The sequence below is a fragment of the Sinocyclocheilus rhinocerous genome, unplaced genomic scaffold (assembly GCF_001515625.1).
Source record: "Sinocyclocheilus rhinocerous isolate Xijiao unplaced genomic scaffold, SAMN03320098_v1.1 scaffold4386, whole genome shotgun sequence".
NCBI lineage: Eukaryota > Metazoa > Chordata > Actinopteri > Cypriniformes > Cyprinidae > Sinocyclocheilus > Sinocyclocheilus rhinocerous.
Genome location: NW_015666739.1, coordinates 59,327 through 80,971, shown reverse-complemented (window position 1 = coordinate 80,971; position 21,645 = coordinate 59,327). Strand labels below are relative to the sequence as shown.

Below are 21,645 nucleotides of genomic sequence, written 5' to 3'. Positions count from 1 at the left end.
GAGAAAAAAAGTCAGAATTGTGAGATAAAAAGTCGCAATTACCTTTTTTATTTTTTTTTCAGTGGCAGAAACGGGCTTCCATACTTGGCTCACCCTAGCTTCTGGCTTCATTTCTAAGTTAGACGGTTCGGACTCAGTTCTAAGACTTGTTTTAATTGGGATATTCAATATATGCTTTTTTTTTTTAAATTGATCTGATCGATATTTGTTTCACTATTTTCAAATTCAACTCCACAAACGCAACTAAGACTTGTTTTAATTGGGATATTCAATATATGCTTTTTTTTTTTTTTAATTGATCTGATCGATATTTGTTTCATTATTTTCAAATTCAACTCCACAAACGCACGCATTTTACTATTATGTCCTTACGTCGCAAACTTAACATTGTGGGTGGGACTAAGAGAAAGACGAATGACAAGCATATGGTATGCACCTATAGGAAGAGGGAAAATGAAGAAACTGCCTGTAATTGACCATGAAAACTCACGTTTAATATTTTTAAACTAAATATATAAAGTTATAGTGAAATAAGATGCTTACTATTATTATCGTTTAATAAATTACATCCATTTGGAAAATTACCAACTTCTCATTGGGTGGGCCACAGCTGAAGGTGGGTGGGCCCATGCCCACCTGGGCCCACCTGTAGCCTCGCCACTGCTGTGGAGACCATTTTAGGATAGAGAACTCATTGTCATGTTCAAGAAACCAGTCTGAGATGATTTGAGCTTTGTGACATGGCACGTTATCCAGCTGGATGTAGCCATCACATGATGGGTACTTTGTGGTCAGCAACAATACTCAGGTAGGCTGTGGCATTTAAACGAGGCTCAATTGGTACTAATGGGCTCAAAGTGTGCCAAGAAAATTTCGCCCAAACCATTACACCACAAGCACAAGGTCATGTTCAAGAAACCAGTCTGAGATGATTTGAGCTTTGTGACATGGCACGTTATCCAGCTGGATGTAGCCATCACATGATGGGTACTTTGTGGTCAGCAACAATACTCAGGTAGGCGGTGGCATTTAAACGAGGCTCAATTGGTACTAATGGGCTCAAAGTGTGCCAAGAAAATTTCGCCCAAACCATTACACCACAAGCCTGAACTTCATACAAGGCAGGATGGATCCATGCTTTCATGTTGTTTACGCCAAATTCTCACCCTACCATCCAAATGTCGCAGCAGAAATCGAGACTCATCAGATCAGGCAACCCTTTTCCAATCTTCTATTGTCCAATTTTGGTGACCCCGTGCGAACTGTAGTCTCAGTTTCCTGTTCTTAGCTGACACGAGTGGCACCCAGTGAGATCTTCTGCTGCTGTAGCTCATCTGCTTCAAGATTCGACGTGTTGTGTGTTCAGATATGCTTTTCTGCATAACTCTGTTGTTACAAGTGGTTACTATCTACTAGAACCAGTCTGGCCATTCTTCTCTGACCTCTGACATCAACAAAGCATTTTCGCCCACAGAACTGCTGCTCACTGGATATTTTCTCTTTTTCGGACCATTCTCTGTGAACCCTGGAGATGGTTGTGCGTGAAAATCCCATCAGTTTCTGAAATACTCAGACCAGCCCGTCTGGCACCAACTATCATGCCCTGTTCAAAGTCATTTGTATCACCTTTCTTTCCCATTCTGATGCTCGGTTTGATCTTCAGAAGATTGTCTTGACCACGTCTACATGCCTAAATGCATTGAATTGCTGTCATCTGATTGGCTGATTAGATGTTTGCGTTAACGAGCAGTTGAACAGGTGCACCTAATAAAATAGCCAGTGAGTGTAAATCATTTCCAGTTAATGCTGTGTCATGGCAAAATTTACACTGCAGGTCTTGGTGTCCAATTACGATTTGTTGACTATATCCAATTTTTTGATGACCAGCTTACATCATATTTTAAAAGTGACCCATATCCAACATCTGCATTTACACTATACACCCAAGATAGACGTACTGACCCAGAAACAGGGTTGCCAGGTCTGTGAAAAAAAAAAAAACAGCCCAATTGCTAATCAAAACAAGCCCAAAACTAGCCAAGTCGTGGTTTTCCTCCGTCGAAATCGGGAGGAGGAGATAGACTTAACCTGCAAACTAAAAAGAAACAACCCATGGCAACAGTGTAAAGGTAGATTGGACAGACTTGGCAATAGTGCCCACCTGAGTCGGAAAAGTGTCCACCTGAGTCGACATCATTCGCCACCATCATTTTTTTCAATGACGTACAGCTCGCATTGACGGGAATTTGTGATCTGTTCGCTTACATGGCAGACGCAAATGCATGTATCCGATTCATATCAGATTTATTTCCACATGTGAATGAGGCTTGAAACTGATCTGAGAATATTGTAATTCATGTGATTTTTTTTTTCTGCTTACACGTTCGTGAGTCGTATCTGATCTGTGCCACATGGGAGGAAAAAAAAAATCGGAATCGGGTCACTTGTAAATGAGGCAAAAAAAAAAATTGTTAGTAGTTTGTTGTATTACTTTTTTTAATGTTTTTATTTTTTTTGAAAAGGTAGCTTGCCTAGCGGTAAGCTTGTAGTTTGTAAAGCTAGTTTCAAAGCAGCTTCCCCAGCACTGGACTATACATCAATGTGCAGTGCCTTTTTAAAATCATGTGACACAGTTGCAAGGTACTCTGCGCTCATGAAAAACAGAAATGCTGCACGCTCACAAGAAAACATCAAGCGGGGATCCGAGCAAAGCTAGAGGAGCTCAGATTTCAGGTTAATCTCGCTTCCTTTTTGTCTGCCTTTCTTTTTTTCCTCTTGAAGTGGCCTAGTTCCCCAACCTGCCTCACTGAAACACGGCACTGTGCAGGGAAACACAGCAACTGAAAGGTTCAGACGCTGAGTCTTTAGCTCAAGGAGGCCTTGGGGGTGTTTTTCATCAGCCGCTGTGAATGCGGGACACCAACACCCAGATTAGACGTATCACTGATGGAGTTTTGTGTGGGATTTCACTGATGAAGGGTGAGACTGAGGCATCTGGGTTCAGTAATGCTCTTGCGGGACAATGCCGCATGCAGGCTGAATGATGACAGGTGTATTCTGGTCTGATTCTTCTACTTGCACGCAGTAGGAAAGATCGGCACAAAATGGATATTGTGTTTTAGGTTATTATTTACTATTATTATTATTAACAGTAATAATAATATGTCCAATACATTTTATATAATAAATGTTATCCACATATAATACAAGATATTTCCATTATTATTATTATTATTATTATTATTTATTTATTTTATTATATGATGATATATATTATATTATATCATGAGAAAATACAGATATTTTTCACTAAATTATTAGCTGGAACTGGAAAAGTTGTGGATTAGTAATGAAAGTTTATTGGTCAAAAAGTGTGGGATCCCTAACCTTTGAAGCCACATTGCAATCTCACCACCTTCGACACGGCAAGCAACACTCACATTTTCTGAAGAGACTGTAAAAATGTAGTTTTGATGAGAGTAGCTTTATGTGCTGTTAGATGCATGACTGTTATGAGTCTGCGTCTGAGCTACTCTTGTCTTAAATGTACAGGGAAATTGCGCAGCTGGCTTTCAGCTGCTGTCTGGTGCTTTCAGTGTTTTCAGAAAGTCCAGATTATTATTATTATTATTATTTATTTATTTTATTATATGATGATATATATTATATTATATCATGAGAAAATACAGATATTTTTCACTAAATTATTAGCTGGAACTGGAAAAGTTGTGGATTAGTAATGAAAGTTTATTGGTCAAAAAGTGTGGGATCCCTAACCTTTGAAGCCACATTGCAATCTCACCACCTTCGACACGGCAAGCAACACTCACATTTTCTGAAGAGACTGTAAAAATGTAGTTTTGATGAGAGTAGCTTTATGTGCTGTTAGATGCATGACTGTTATGAGTCTGCGTCTGAGCTACTCTTGTCTTAAATGTACAGGGAAATTGCGCAGCTGGCTTTCAGCGGCTGTCTGGTGCTTTCAGTGTTTTCAGAAAGTCCAGGGTTTTACTTTATCTTTGGTCTGAAGGGGTTGACGTGCCGCGAAATGTACCACTTCGGCAACTCTCAAGGCTGGAGTGGATGAAATTACCCTGGGCTCATCTTTTAGAGCTAGTAGTTGTTTTATGGCTGTGTATGTGTATTACAGGTCCCCTTTGCTTTGCCACAGGGAAAGTTAATGTGTAGTCTTGCGCAATCAAATGTCTGATTCTTTTCACATCTTCTTACATGTCTGAACTGGTTGAAAGAGGAAATGCTTTGATTGCTAATGGATCTTTCGGTCAATAAGACAAACTCCAGATATATTGATTTAAATCATCCTAACACATCATTCACCAATATAATAATGATAAGAAGAAGAAGATGATGATGATGATGATTATAAATAAATTCTTATTAAAAATTTATTTATTTATTTACTTGCTTTTTAACATTTTTTATTTTTTGGGTTATTATTATTATTATTATTATTATTATGGTTGTTGTTGTTTTCATAAATTATTTTTTAGAAATGTATGTATGTATTTATTTATTTATTTTGTTTTTAAAATAGTTTAATTGTCATCATTGGTTTATGGATTATTATTATTATTATAACAATTTGTTAATTTTAAATTATCATTCAAATATTAGTTTATATTATTGTTAATGGCCGTTTTTAAAAACAATTGTTATTATAATAAATAAATATTATTATTATTATTAACAATCTTTTTTTATTAGTTAGCTGTAGTTAGTTTATAATAATAATAATAATATTGATATTAAAACAAATCAACCAATTAATCTGTTTTCCCCCCAGCTTAATTATTGGTATCAGCAAAATCCATTATTGTCAAAATACCACAGTGGCAGTAAAGAAGATGTCTCTTGTGAAAAGCGCTCCGTAATCCGTCTGAAGCCTTTCTATGCATAGTGACTAAACCAGGCTGACATTTGAGCTAGCATAACTATTTCAAAACCAAAACAGTCATCAGGTAGCCAATCATAACACGTTTGTTCAGTCACAGCCTCTCATTTCCCTCCGCCTGATACGCTTTCAAAAAAAGCCTGGTGAGCATTTGTTTCCTTGCATACTGATCCCGAACATAATCGCCAATCATACCCCTAGCAGGTGTAGGATGTTGCAATAAATCTCATTATGTCTCTTTTATGCATTCATTTGCATAATCCAAGCCTACATTTGCTTTCTGACTGGAACATCCGTAATTTTAAAGGCACAGGGATTAACCTACACCAATTTCCACTTTGTCACTGATTTAAGGAGGACCACTGAGTGACATGCACACTCAATAGTCGGCTTGTATCCGTGGTCAGCATGTAGGCCACCTAGGCTGATGAGTCATGTAAATAGCACATGTAGAGCAGGTGTGGAAATGACAAAGGGACAAAGAGGTTGCTAGACCTGCAGGTGTCCAACTCCTATTGTTGTCAAGTCTGAATTAACTTGTGTAAACAGACCCACAGACATCTGTGTCTTGACCAGGTGCGGCAAGTAACTGAAAGTTGACAGCAAAATCACAGCCAATCAAAATCTGTTTTTTGAGTGGAGATACCCAATGCTGGTCTTATTATTTGATGCACATTTTTCCAAATAAAATATATATCAGTTTCAAAGGTTTTAAAGTCATAATTACCTGGAGCAAAGTAGCAGTTAGAAGAAACAAAGCTGCGATTGCGAGATACACGTAGTCGCAATAGTTTCTTGTAATTGCAATTTTTATCTCTTTGTTCTCTTTGTAGAACTTTGTTCTACAGAATTTTGAAATAAAAAAATGGTTTTTTTGGAGAAACAAAGCCAGAATTGTGAGATATAAAGTCACATTAAGAGATGCAATGTCATAATTACTAGAAGCTAAGTCACAGTTATGAAAAATAATGCCACAGTTATGAGATATAAAGTCACAATTGTGAGATATAAAGGCCCAATAACAAGAAAAAGTTGAAATAATCAGAAATATAGTTGCAGTTGTAAGATCTAGTCAAATTGTGATATAAAGTCATATAAGGAGATACAAAGTCACAGTTACTAGAAACTAGACAAAATTTTGAAAAACAGTGTCAAAATATACACCTGTTTTCATAGACAAGTCACCCATGAAATCAAAATAGATTTTTTTTTGGCTATCAAAATAGATTTGTTAGTCTTATAGTTATCTATAAGCTAGTGTGCTCCAAAATTTAGAAGATATAAGCATTCAAAACTTACACAGTCTCTCACTTCCTACAATATGAATCAACGGTTTTGATGACGTCACCCTTCACTTCAGCTTCTCATCAAACTTTCTGTCCAATCAAATGCTCTCTAGAATCTGAAATGTCCCGCCCCTACACTATAAATAGATGCTGAAACTGCGGCTGAAATAGGTCACTTGTTCACAGAATTAGTATTTTCTGTATGCTGAATGGCACGTAGTGCGCTATATGGGGAATAAGGAACGATTTATACAGTGTAAATACGCTTTCCATTGGGTCGAAAGAAGTCTGGTTTCGCGTTGTGTTGTGTCACGCGAACCGCCGCAGCGCGTACAGTCTGCTCCGGTCCAGAGACATGATATAACGGAGCGGATCATATGCGCAAGTCGTGCAGACCACAAAATGTATCGGACCCATTTAAATTCTACACAGAATGCTATATTTTATAGCGATTTGGATCAGATTAGGAGGATAAACGGCTAGACAAACGGCACTAACAAGTAGAAGAGATAACACCGGTGCCTTGCACCAACATAAATTACACAATTTTCAAACTACACATCCTCGGCATCATTAATCACTGTTTTGCTTTAGTAACAGTTTCATATTGAATCTAAAGGGCTAATCTATTAGACTGTGGCTGTCATAAGCTGTCAAATGCGGCTTTACCGAGCTCAAAGGCTCTGGCCCAAGCTGTGATATAAACAAAACGCTATTTAAAAAGGGGACGGGGCTGCTCGATATGTAACACTGCATGTTTCAAGGCACTTCAGTGGACCTTTAAAGCCCCGATATACTTCGTATATTTTCGAACAAAATCCGGCCAAAACGAAGTTCGTTTTGTGTTAATTTTGGAAGTTAGAAATGGTTTGCCAAAGCAAACTTTCCGCAAAAGTTTGTTCCGGCTGCAAAACAACTTCGTACTACCATTGGTCCGTGACAATTACATCATAGGAGGTGTGCGTTGAGGCTCCACCTTCTTTCACGCGGAACTCTTCTCTAGGTTCATTTCATCCGTCGAGTGAGATGAGATGAGGTGAGATGTCCGCGGGTAAAAACATGAACACAGTGGAGAGCCACTTTATAGTAGCAAATTAAAGGGTTGGTTCACCCAAAAATGAAAATTCTGTCATTAATTACTCACCCTCGTGTTGTTCCAAACCTGTAAGACCTTCGTTCATCTTCGGAACACAATTTAAGATATTTTTGATGAAATATGAGGGCTCTCTGACCCTCCCATAGACAGCAAGGTAACTACCACGTTCAAGGTCCAGAAAAGTACCAAGATGATCGACAAAGTAGTCCGTGTGACATCAGTGGTTCAACTGTAAAGTTACGAAGCTACGAGAATACTTTTTTGCGCAAAGAAAACAAAAATAACGACTTTATTCCACATTTTCGTCTCTACTGCGTCACTTTGGACTCACGGCATTCACGACAGTATCATGACACGAGCGTGTGGCGGCGCCGGCGCTGACCCAGATCCGGTGTCATGACGTCATTACGCCGGATCTGGGTCAGCGCCGCCACACGCTCGCGTCATGATACTGTCGTGAACGCGCGTCCACAAGTTATACAAATTGAGATATGGTCAAATTGGGAAATTTAGTCTAATTGGGACATAAAAATTCTCAATTAAAAGAAAGTCAGAATTGCAAGATATAAAGCCTACATCTGCAATAACGAGAAACAAATTAGCAATTACAAGAAACAATGTCACAACTGAGAGAAATAAAGTGCATCAAAACGTGAAAATACAATAAACATAGTCGCAATTGCAAGATTTGAAGTCATGTTGAAAGATATTAAGTTGTGGTTATGAGAATCATTACCAGTTGCAAGATATAAAATCTGATTGTAAGATACAAATTTACAATTACGAGAAACAAAGTCACTACTGTGAGCTATAAAGTCAATCAAAATATGTTTGTGGGCGGAGCTACCAAGTGTGAAATATTAGTGATTGAATAATTGTAACATCCTTCACATCATTACATCATGAAATACTGTGTAATACTGCAGAGTGTACTATATAATTCCTACTATCTTAAAAATAATGAATAATGTGAATAGAACAAATATAAAATGTATACACTTTCAATTTAAAGACATCTGCATTTCATTCGGAAAACACTGCAGACTTGGAATTCGACAGTGTACTGTTGCACCACAACAAAGCAGGTGCTTTTTAGAAATGAATATGCAGTTTCAGTGAAAATGCATGCAGTGCTGAGTTTAGGATACTGTGCATGCAGGAGTGTTGACCCATGCTTACTGCAGTGGGCTGTTTTATTTATACCATCTGTGGCCTTCCCATGTGGATTTAGGTCAGTGAACGCAGGTGCCTCAGATTTGTAGCGATGTGGCTTGCTGTCTCTCCATTTACATTGTGAGTGTGCATGTAGTGTATACTACGGGATACATGTGTATGCGCTTGGAAGCACACAATCATATATATACATGTGTTTCATACAGAAAGGGAAGTTTTTATGTTTTGATTCCACCAACGCTCAAGTCTGTTTGGAAGTCTGGATTGCAAGCAAGCTAATTTGCAATGTATACAATAGTTCTTTTTAGGATTAGTTATGTCAGTTAAGCATCCCAGACGGCATGCTACACCCTCGTCTGCTTGTCCACAGATATTTTATGCTCCAAGCTACGTAAATGTAAATGTAATATGAAATATAATGCATTCCGTCTACTGTATATCCACCCATCATCCATGACTCTGAATTGGCTTTGTGTTGTCATGTGGCTTTTAGAAAAAGGCAATGTTGCCACTGACCTTTGTTTAGATCAGACAGTTACTTATTTAATGCACAATTCTGGTCTTATTCTTTGGTGTACTTTATTTCAAACAAAAAGGTCAATTTTATCAATTTTAAAGTCATAGTTACCAGGAGCAAAGTAGCAATTAGGAGAAACAAAGTTTCAATTTTCAAATTGTAATCAAAATTACAAGATATAAAGTCTCAATAGCAACTTTGTTTCTTGTAATTGTGACTTTTTATATCTTTAATTTGTTCCGCAGAATTTTAAATTTGAAATCACAACTGCGAAATATAAAGTAACAATGAGAGATACAAAGTCACAAAAGTTGCAGTTGCGTGATATATTCACATTGTGAGATATAAAGTCGCAATTGTGAGACAATTACGAGAAACAAAGTTGCAATTGTGAAATACAGTCACATTGAAAGATAAATTCGCAATTGCGATATATAAAGTGTCATTGTAATATATAAATTTGCAGTTACAAGAAACAAAGTCATTATTGTGAGATATAAAGTCAAATTGTGGAGATACAAAAGTGTGATTACAATAAACAATTGTCACAATTGAGAGATATAAAGGGCCAATTACAAGAAAAAGTCGAAATTACGAGAAACGTAGTCGCAAATGTGAGATATAAAGGAAAACTGTGAAAAAAGTATTGAAAATTACAAAATTATGAAAATTGTAATTGCACTGTGAGATATGAAGTTGCAAATGTGAAATAAAAAGTCAAATTGAGATATAGTCATAATTATGAGAAACAAAGTTGATATTGCAGACATTTTGATATATAACGGTGAAATTACGAGAAACGAAGTCACAATTTCAAAATATAAAGCCAAATTGAGATATAAATGCATAATCATAAGAAAGAAAGTTTGAATTGCACATACAGTCACATTTTGATTTATAAAGGTGAAAATATGAAAAACAAAGTTACAATTTCGAAATCAAATTATAAAGTCATAATTACAAGAAACAAAGTTTGAATTGTGAAATATGTAGTTACATTTTGAGAAATAACAGTAAAATTATGAGAAACAAAGTCACAAATTTGAAATAAACTGTAAAGTCAAACTGAGATACAAAGTCATAATTACGAGAATCAAAGTTTGAATTGCACATTTAGTCACATTTTGAGATATAATGGTAAACATTTTAAAACCAAAGCTGCAATTTTGAAGTATAAAGTAAAATTGAAATATAAAGTCACAATTATGAGAAACAAAGTTGCAATTAAGAGAACTTTACACAGTAAAGTCACAATTATGAAATTATTAAATTTATGAGAAATAATGACACAGTTGTGAGAGAAAAAGTCACGTTCAAAGATATAAAGTTGCAATTATGAGAATCAAAACCATAACACTTTTTAACTTCAGATGCCACTCACATTTTGCAAAAAATATTTTTGTTAGTAGAGTGGCCTGTAACTCTCATGTCACATCATATCATGATCCAGTGCTGCTGAAATGCTGCTAAAATAATAAAAAACATTTGTTGTGACGGCCGCGGAAGGCTTTCTTTTTCCGCATTCATCCAAAGGGACGTTCCTTTCATTGACGCTGTCACCGCAGTGGATAGTTGAGTGCAAAGAAAATGATTCCGTCTTTGAGAACGCGTTCAAAGAAGCTCATTGTGTTTTTGTGTAGCTGCCTACAGGTTTCAAGCTGAATTACCTACTGACACCAAAACCAAAAAATGCTTTGTCCTTTTGCGCATTAGAGAGAGAGAAAATGTGAAAATGCCGCCTTTCTGCCTACTGTACGTCTCTCAGTTATGTGTCTCAGTAGTACCGAATGTGTCACCTTCATCCAGCGTGACGGTAAACGACATCACAGCGCAGTTTGAGTCAACTTCCTCTGTCACTACATGTATGTCACTTTATATAATAAGTCCCTTCCTATCTGAAGCCGCCTGACGCTTGTGTGGAGCTTGGGAAGCCTCTCATGTGGCACACGTAGGATGTTTTGCTTCCGCTATAGGCGTGACTCTCTGAAGACATCAAAAACTGTCATTCTGAGGATTGGTTTTCAAAAGCGGTTTTAAGGCAAAGATGTTGCTTAGAAGAGGGTTCAGCCTTGGGTTGAGTGTAGAGACTCGAGGCTGAAAAGCATCTTTAGTGCCTATTCCAGTATCCCAGATCTTTGTGTCCTTGTTTGACGGTGGAAGAAACAATGAAGGGATAAATAAATGAAGACTGGAAATCTGGCTGATAGATTGCCAGGATTAGCATATGCTCACGACAGGAGTCGGCGCGCCAATTGAATTCTTATCTATTTAAATTGCTTGTTGTCATAAGTTGGTGGATTGTGGATTTGTCTGTCACTGGTGTTAATGAGGTTGTCATAGGTGATGTGTTTAGGTGATTTGAGACTTTGGGAACTGGTTTTAGTATGAGGGATGTGTTTTAGGGTGGGACAAGGTTTGTTTAAGCTTTAAAAAGGTGTTCAATGTCAAATATCATCAGATTGTGACATTGCAAGTTTGTGATATGGAATTTGAGCATTGGGACATTGTTGTCAGGGAGTCATCACAGTCACTTCAGTCACCATCCAGGATAATTACCCGATCACAGTCACCTGAGTTCTGATCCCCCGCACCTGCTGTCACCAATCAAGCCACACTACAAATACACACACAGCACAGCCACTCACTGTCCGGTCTACCGTTCACTCCTACGAACTACTCTGGACTCTCTCTGCCAAAATCTCCTAGAACGAATTACCTGCTGTTCCTCCCACGATCCTCCAACGACTCCGTGGAAACGGCTCCACGATCTCCAACGTAACCGGCATACGATCCTCTCCATCAGAACTCAGATAAGCACCCTGGAACCATTCACTGTGTTGACATTCACCTGCCTTTAACTCACCCATTCCAGTCTTCCACTTACCAAGTCAATAAACCATCCTGTTTTGCACTTACCTGTTGTGTCTGGCCTTGCTTTGTGACAATTGTGTGACAGTTTGGTAAATTGTTTTAACAAACACTTTTCATATCCATAATAAACATAATAAATGTAGTGATATATATATAGTTTAATGCAAAAAATACTATGTATAATTTTGTTTTTATGTAATATAAGTATTATATATATATATGGATTCTGACTAAATTGTAATTACATTTAAATTTTACATATATTTAATCATTTTATGTATAATTTTATATTTTATGTACAATTAACAATTAAACTCCGCACACCTGACGGCAATAGATAGGTGCGTTGGAGGCAAAGACCAACCAGGTCAAAAAACTAAAAAGCAAAAAACAAATCCCGCACACTATGCAAAAAATATCAAAATATTTATTGACTCCGTTTCGGTCGCATGACCTTCATCAGGAATTCTTTATATACAGAATATTTTATAGGAATATTTTATGTACAGAAATACTATGTATACATTTGTATATAATATTTTAGTAGTATACATAAAATGATTAAATATATGTAAAAATGTAAATTGAATTACAATCTAGTCAGAATCCATTATATGTGTGTGTGTGTGTGTGTGATTAAATTTATTCTGACTCTGATTTTTTATTGCATTTTAATTGAAAACACGGAATTGAATAGTTCAATATTAGTAATTTAGTCAATTCATATTTTAAGAATATAATTACTAAGATTATCATTACATTTAGAGTAGGGCTGTGCAATTAATCGCATGCGATTGTCAAGCGCATCTTGTCGCATGACCTTCATCAGGAATTCTTTATATACAGAATATTTTATAGGAATATTTTATGTACAGAAATACTATGTATACATTTGTATATAATATTTTAGTAGTATACATAAAATGATTAAATATATGTAAAAATGTAAATTGAATTACAATCTAGTCAGAATCCATTATATGTGTGTGTGTGTGTGTGTGTGATTAAATTTATTCTGACTCTGATTTTTTATTGCATTTTAATTGAAAACACGGAATTGAATAGTTCAATATTAGTAATTTAGTCAATTCATATTTTAAGAATATAATTACTAAGATTATCATTACATTTAGAGTAGGGCTGTGCAATTAATCGCATGCGATTGTCATGCGCATCTAGTCAGTAAAGCCGGTTCCGTGATTAGTAGTAAATCTCCATCACCTTCTTTCAGATGGAGCGGCATTTACTGCACAGAGCCATAGTTCACTGACAATTAGGCAATATCGCGTTCATAATCGCAGATGAATTGCATTCGATTATGAATGTGATATTGCCTAGCTTGTCAGTGAACTACGGCTCCCCTCGTAACAAGTTCCCTTTCAGTCGGTCACTCTCGACGTCACTGCCTGAAGTAGGCCCCCCCTGGCTGCCGCCAAGAGGAGAACTAGATCAAGGCAGAGGCAACGGAACTCCGCCCCTTGAGGAAACGGAGCTTGGCCCGCGACTCCGAGATGGTCATCTTCCTGCAATGAGAAGATGACTCATCCACAAACGCCACCTCAGCGTGCTACATGCCCAGGCACGTGAGGCAGCGATTGTGACCATCACCCAGCGCCAGGTAACGACCGCATCCAGAAACGCCCGGGTGATACGTTGTCTATAGCAAGACCCACATCGTCTTTACAAAGACGTAACGTCAAGTTTGCCACGCAACGTCGTCTTTAAAAAGACGCACCCGAAATTGCTCTTTTAGGGAAAAAGCTCTTTTAGCGCAAACAGGGGGTAGTGCAGCCTGATGTGTGCAACCCACTCGACACGGGAAACCACCACCGCTGAAGCGCCGTACCGCCAACACGAAGAGCTCTCCAAGAGCGCGCTGAACTCGTTCAGTCTTTTTCTCTCAGTAGAGTAGTCAGGAGGAGAACGATGTGATCGCTCGGCTCCGAAGCGAAAAGCTGAATATGCGCTGCATCTGCTGCCTACTTATACTCACGCTGTGATCAGCAGCAGCTGGATGCAATAATCGCATGCCAATGTGCATTGGCTTGTTTAGTTTACACTCGAAGTAGATTGGTCCCTCTAAGCGAGATCCCAATTTCGTCGGTCATCCGACGTGACGTCTCCGTTCCCTCCTTCAGGGAACGAGGGTTACCATACGTAACCGAGACGTTATTCCACCTATAATCGTATAAATCTGTACCGGTCGACACATTTTTATGGTTTCATAGTATATATCATCATACAGCCCAGATCTGCTGGGTTCGTTCGATTTTCAGTCTCTCTGTGATGTTTTATAAACTGCTCTCTGCAGAATCGGTGCTCCTCATTTATTGAGCTGTTCATTTCTGAGCTGCTCCAGTTCTGACTGATCCATTATTAGCCCAAATCACATCCATAAAACTCTCCCTCTTCACCATATCATCCCTCACATCCAAACATCTCAGATTAGAGCCGGTGTTAAGACTGAACGCTCAGTAACGCTGAGCAGCAGCCAAATGAGAGAGTGTGTGTGTGTGTGTGTGTGTTACACAAGTTGATTTGCTGTGTGCATCACAAAACCAATTTAATATGTGATTATTTATAATATTATTTATGTAAGTAAGAAACCTGATGCTGTTGTTTATGATCACACTGTCCTTGTTGATATTTTCTTTTCACGTCAGATTTGGTTCCAGCCGTACTTGAATCCTTGAATCACTAACTGTTATTTTAAGTTGCCAAAAAGGTCAAAATGCATAATGAAGGTGCAGCAGGCTACGTAACGAGACACTAAGCTTTAGTTATGGTATTCAACGAAAGTCAAACTAAATGAGGAGCATATTTGAATAATAATAATAATAATAATAATACATTATATAATTTGATTTTTCAGAGGACTGGGAATCAGAGAAATAATTAGATTTTTAATTAATTAATTTATTTTAAATCCAAACAAAATGTAGTGTTGCTTACTGCGGCTGATTAAGACGAGCTTGAATAAATTCAACAGATGTTGCTTTTATTACACGTCACACCTGGTTTAGACAGTGTGTAGAAGGTGAATATAGCTTCTATCAAGTCAAGCATGCTGGATTTCTCTCAGTATCACACGTCTCACCGGCCAATGAGAAGCTGAAGAATCAGGTGTCGATCTTTGTCGCAGGACAGCTCATGCGTCAGTTCACTGCATTTGAACTTTGGACGGGCAAATTAATTTGACAGCCCTGGAGGTTTTCAAACATTTTTTTTTTAAGGTTGTGTGATTTGAGAGCCTGTGGGAATTCAGTTATCCGACTGTTCGAGTTGTGAATGTTACTTCCATAACGTGCTAAAAATGGAAGAGTCAAATATGAGCCATACAATGCTGATCAGATTCTACACACATTTCCTGTGCTTTTTCAGTGGTCTATTGCTGTGGTATGATCGATTTCAGATAAAACAACCCCTAAATATTTGGTAGAAGAAAACTAATTGTGGTTGATGCCGATTAGAGGGCGTTTCTTCAGCTTAGAGAACTTTTATGTCCCAAGGGTGGATTTTTATTTATTGTTTTTTCTTTTGTTAAATGAAGTTGCATTATCCATCTATCTATCTATCTATCTATCTATCTACTTATATTTACTTATTTAAAATAAATGTATTTAAAAGTCATTTCATGAACAGTTTTGCACCTTATAATTTTTTTTAAGTTAATGTATGTAATTTACAGTCTTGTTATTTTGTCAAATTATGCAAAAATTGTTTATTTATTTATTTATTTGCACCTTATAGCTTTGTTTGTTTGTTTTGAAGTTAATGTCATTTCCAGTCTAGCTGTAATTTCGTCAATTTAAGTAAAACGTATACATATTTCATGTGTTTGTTTAATTTAGAAGTCATTTCATGAATAGTTTTGCACCTTTTGCAAACACTGTAAAAACTCTATTATTTAAAATTCATTCATTTTTTTCACCTTACATTTTTTTTCACCCTATAATTCAGTTCTTAACAAGTTAATTTGTAATTTTCAGTCTAGTTGCCATTTTGTCCATTTGCTCATGAAAAAATTTTCAAATGTTATTAATTTATCTATTTATTTGTTTGTTTATTTAAAATTCAGTCATTTCATAACAGTTTTGCACCTTATAAACTTTTTTTTTTATTTAATACTACGCCATTTCTAGTCTATCTGCAATTTTGTGAAATTATGCAAAAAGTATGAAAATGTATTTGTGCATACTCGGGTTACATAAATGCTACCTTTAAAATGAGAAACTTTTTTAATGTATTTGAAGAAAAAAAAGGCATAAACATTTAATGTCATTCTACCATTGTCATTTCCATCACAGAAATACATGGACCAAAAATGGCCATAGTTGCAGAAACCCTTGCTGTCTGAGGAGGCAGTTCTCGGCCTGCATAAGCTACAAATTGGTCCAGACCCTAAGTTTTACTGGACTAGTTGTTTTATTGGCAGGTCGATCTGTTTCTACATGCAGCAGAAACATTGGGCGTCATTTAATTGACAATTTGTGTTTTTTTAATGATTTTCACAATTCATTCCACTGGCGTTTCATGAATGGGGGCCGTCACCTTCATCGAAACACACCCGTGACCTTCCTAACAGGCTTTGAACTAGCAGTACATTAAAGATTAAACACATTGAGGATATCGATAATTACATACTTGCCAGAGTGCCGTTAACAGCCACATGAAATGAATCTTTGCCGTAGTACTAATGTGATATTTCCGCGGCATGAAAGCCTTCATTATGATACTTTTGACAAGCTCCTTTTTTCATACAAGAAAAGTACATCCGTGCAAGAGCTGTAATCTCAGGCAATGAAAGAAGCTCGAGTTTTTAAGGATGATTATCATCCATTTGGCTTTGAATTCTCCCACTAGGACGTCAACATTGAGTGCCTTTGGAACTGACCTGTTCGGATTTGATTTTATTCTTCATTTTGTCTTGAATCCCATCCTGGAGTTCGCAGAAAGATCTAATGGACTACATAATTCATGAACTACCAAACAATTTCTCGATTTTAATCGATTCTCATTTTAATAAACCGACATCGATTCTAAAAGGAATAGAGCAGGAATAAAGAAAATTTGCTGTTAATTCACTCACCTTCAGGCCATCCAAAATGTAGGTGACTTTTTTTCTTCAGTAGAACAGTAAAGAAGAGTTTTATCTGAAATCGTGGTCCTTGGTGATTCATAAAATGCAAGTCAGCAACTGCCCCGTTTTTGAGAAAAAAATTTAAGGAGCACAAAATTAACACCCGTGGCTTCTGACGATATATTGAGGTCTTATAAAGCGAAACGTTCGGTCTGTGCAAGAAACTGAAAATTATTTATGACATTATTCATAATTCATAACCTCAAACAGGCAAATCTGATTCATTTCTGTGAAATGGTTCCTTCGGACAACTCAATGAACTAGTTCAATTCACTAGTTTGTTTACGTAAATACGCAATGAGGTACCATATATAATATTACATTAGTAATGTGTAATATATTAGGTATTAAAGCACCCAATAATGGGAAGAATCGATCAATGTTTACAGTGGATGCGTGAACAAAACGTAACGAAACATCCAATAAATCGCAAGAAGCTTTGTGCTTCGTTACTTTTCTTATTAAACAAAGTCTCCGCTTTCAAATTTGGTCAAATTTTATTGAGAAATTCAAACAAAATGCCGTTTTGGCGCCGTTTTATGTGGCAAGACAGACCAATTTAAACTACACATTAACCGATGATCTCTTCCTCTTACTACTAGTTATATGTATGAATGAACATCAGAAGGTATGAAAAAGTACAACTTACCTTAAATTATCTCATGTAATCAATCAATCAATCAATCAATCAGCATTTCAACCGTGGAAAGACACATTTACCTCAGAAAAGCCATTCAGTGGCCATAAACTTGATAGTAGGCTAGAAAAATGAACTCTAGAAACATAATTTTCCTAAATATGTGCACTATATTACACATTCATTATATTTTAACTGTTTGCATTATATTTAATATTTTAACCTGTTTCTTGTTTGAATAAATCTGTCATGAAAACAAGTTACTGTATGTTTATATTTACTGTATGTTAGTATTTTATTATAAAACTGCCTAGGTTTAACCCTGATAGGTTTTATTGTATAGTTTACAGCATTAGTTTAGAGAAAAACCTGTACCTGATTGCCTGTATATCGAAATAAATTGTTATAGAATCAAACTGAATCAAGATCGAAATTGAATCGAATCGCAAGCTTGTGAATCAAAATCGAATCAAATTGTGAAATTTGTTTCTATACCCAGCCTTACTACAAACAATATACTTTTCTATCTCTTTTTCACGTCTTTGTGAAACTAAAAATTCATTTATTATACCTCTTTCGAGAATTCCCTTGCCGTAATAAAAGTTTTCCTTCTTTTCCACCCCAAAGCTCTACATCCAGACCACCACGCTGACCATCTCCATGAATCTGAGCGCGTCCGTGGCTCTGGGAATGCTCTACATGCCCAAGGTCTATGTCATCATCTTCCACCCAGAGCTCAACGTGCAGAAACGCAAGCGCAGCTTCAAGGCCGTGGCGACAGCGGCCACCATGTCCTCACGTCTGTCACACAAACCCAGCGACCGGCCGAACGGCGAGGCCAAAACCGAACTGTGCGAAAATGTGGATCCCAACAGTAAGTAACCACTTTTTATTCAGAGATAATTGTGGACGTTGGGGAAGATGATACAGTACATTTGCTCATGATGAATTCAGATGCCTTTATAGTAAATCTGGTGAACACTGAGAGACTGATATGGTTAGGAAATTTGTCGTTACATTCATAAAAAGAATGTAAGATTTATTTTTTTTTGATCACATGAGCGAATGCAAGTTATCAAAATAAAATAATGTGACTTTTCACAATTCACATTATTATGCATGTTTTCTGGCTTTTTGCACCTATCATTCCACTGTTTTGTAATTAGCAGAGACCAATAATAATACATTTTTGAATGTAATTATTATTATAAACTGACAGTTTATTTATAATCATAGTTATTGTAAAGCATATCATTATACTTTTTAGTTATAATTTTTTTGGTATATTAATGTACTTTTAAAATATTTATTATAAAGGTAGCAAAACATCATAAATTGGAAGAAAAAATAATTTATAATAACATGAATTAATGGTGCGCTGTGATTGGTTGAGCGGATATATCGCATTCTGCAGAGAAGGGAGGCTGGCGTTTTGTCGCGGTTTGGAAAGAAAGGGAGAAACATGACAGAATAACTCAGCGGATATCGCATTTTGCGTAAAATTAAAAATTGACTTTTCAATACCGACCAGATACAATACTGATTTTGGCGGAAACTCAATTTTAAAATAAAATGGCGTTTATCGCGTTTTGGAACCAAACTCTTCAAATATTACATTATGCACTGTAATTCTGTCATTCATAAAACCACACTCACACATTTGTCACATTATGAGATGCAATTGTAAAAGTATTATTCGTAAAAGCATTTGTACATAATTTTCGTAATGTGACGTTATCTTGTTTAAAACCATTCTTATGTAATTATTGCATTATGCAATGTAATTGTCAAGTTATATTTCATATAACCATTCATAGGAAATTGTTGCATTATGCGACATAATTTTCTTGTTAGCGTTTTAAAAAATATGTTAATGTATGTTGTTTAATGTAATGTATGTCATATAATGATGTTACATATTTAAAACCTTCCTTACACAATTATTGCATTATGGAATGTAATTGCCATGCTGTCATTCGTAAAACCACTCTAACGCATTATGATATTATATTGTAAAACTATTGTTCATAAAACCATTTGTACATCATTTTTGCATTATATGATGGTATTGTGTTTAAAACCATTCTTAGAAAATTATTGCACCATGCAACATAATTGTCATGTTAGTGTTTTTAAAAAAGATTTTATCTAATTTTACACATTATGCGACATAATCGTGACTTTATCATGTTTAAATTCATTCTTGCATAATTATTAAATCATGCAATGTAATCATCATGTTATTGTTCGTAAAAGCACTCTAAGTTCACACAGAACGCGTTTTTCTATATTTCAAAAAATGTTTTGTTTAAAATTTATATATATATATATTAGTGCTGGGCAACGATTAAAATTTTAAATTGTGATTAATCGCATGATTGTCTGCGATAAATCGCATTATGCACAAAATTCAATAATGCAATCAAAAGTAGTGTATTGTGCACTTTTTTCATTTAAAGGTACTGCTATATGAACAAAAGTGCAATAACATTTGGTTTGCAAACACTTTAAACAAATAAGGTGCTTTTTTTACAGCAGTATTCCCTTTACATAGTAGCAGTTAAAATATTTCTTGTAAATCTCAACTTATAACATTAATGTAATCAAATTAAATATAAAACAAGCTATTTCCACTGCCAGGGCTTTAACGTTTTTATAGAAAATATTTTATAGTCTGTTATAGAAAAACAAGTTATGCTCAGAGTCTAGAGCCTCGATCATAACATTTTAACAGACACCTTAGAGACCTGCACGATCGCGGGACCCAACGCAGCAGAGTGCGGCGCGGGACAACACTTGATGGGGGTGCGGGTGCGGGCGGGTAGACACTCGTGTGTGCGGGATGCGGGAGAATAATTAGGGTGTATTCACACTAGGCAATCTTAACCGTGCCCGAGCATAGTGTAGTGTTCGTTTAGCCGTCCCTGGCTCGGTTGGAAAAGGTGTGCTCGAGCGCGGTACGCATGTAGTGTGAGCGGAGCGCACATCTTCTGATATGTGTGCAACATGATTGTGTGAACATTTCTGATAGACATTCATGTGAGCACTGCTGCAGTCTTAGGCCCACCCCAAATGCTCTTATTGGTGTGATGACACTCATCCCAAGACAGTACTGATCAACATCCCACCCCTGCTGTGACCCATGGGTTGTCTGTATGTGCATTCAGAGCCAGTGAGCAACGGACTTTCATAATAATAAAAAAACTGCGTTAACGCGCAATAAAATAATTGTCAGCGTTAATCAATTAATGCGTTAACGCGATAATAACGCGCTAACTTGCCCAGCCCTAATATATATATATATATATAAACTTAAAGTTGCTTTCCCTGCAGCCGGCGGGTGTAAAAGCGAGCTCATGTCCCAGAGTGCAGTGCTTGCAAGATTCATTGCAAAATGTCACCATGAGCTGATATTCTGTTGCTTTGGCCTGTTGCTTGTTGCAGCATGAGCTCGTGTCAGATATAATGGAATGAAGTCATCTGCTGAGAATGACCACATTTCCTCTAATGAACATGAGATGGTGAGCCGCACACCGCAGAGAGAAATAACATAGGACTGGTTTGAGCCCAGAGGATAAGCATGTCGTCACTGCCTTTTCAAAGAGCCATAGCTTTCCTTTGACAATGACATTTCGGGAGATGAAAAGTACTTTTGGTGTAGTTTATGCAGCTTTGACTGGAAAAATCACAGGTCTTTGCAATCTTTCAGCTGCTTTTGGGTTTTTCAAATAGCTACGGCACATAAAGAAGAACATATTGGGAAATTAATTACAAAAATGATGCCGTCAAGGCTTTTTTTCTGACAGTGGCGATGCTTTCCCACATTATTAGATATGCCATTCTTAGATGGGACAAATGGCATATCCAAAGTAACAGATAAGCTAAAATACACCCACCTTCAAACCCAGCTTGAAATTAAATTTCATGGCTGTTTGGACCAATCAGAAACTCTGCTTTGCTTCTATTGGACCAATCAGAAACTCTGCTTTGCTTCTATTGGACCAATCAGAAAC

At 36.7% G+C, this 21,645-nt stretch overlaps 1 protein-coding gene across 1 annotated transcript in view; it reads left to right on the top strand.

Annotated features, from left to right (window-relative positions):
- LOC107733072 (metabotropic glutamate receptor 7-like) overlaps window positions 1-21,645 on the top strand; it is a 125,895-nt gene that overhangs the window by 82,997 nt on the left and 21,253 nt on the right. Inside the window, exon 6 of the mRNA XM_016544570.1 lies at window positions 18,260-18,506. Within this exon, the coding sequence (XP_016400056.1) occupies window positions 18,260-18,506 (247 nt within the window). The remainder of the gene's footprint in view (window positions 1-18,259; window positions 18,507-21,645) is intronic.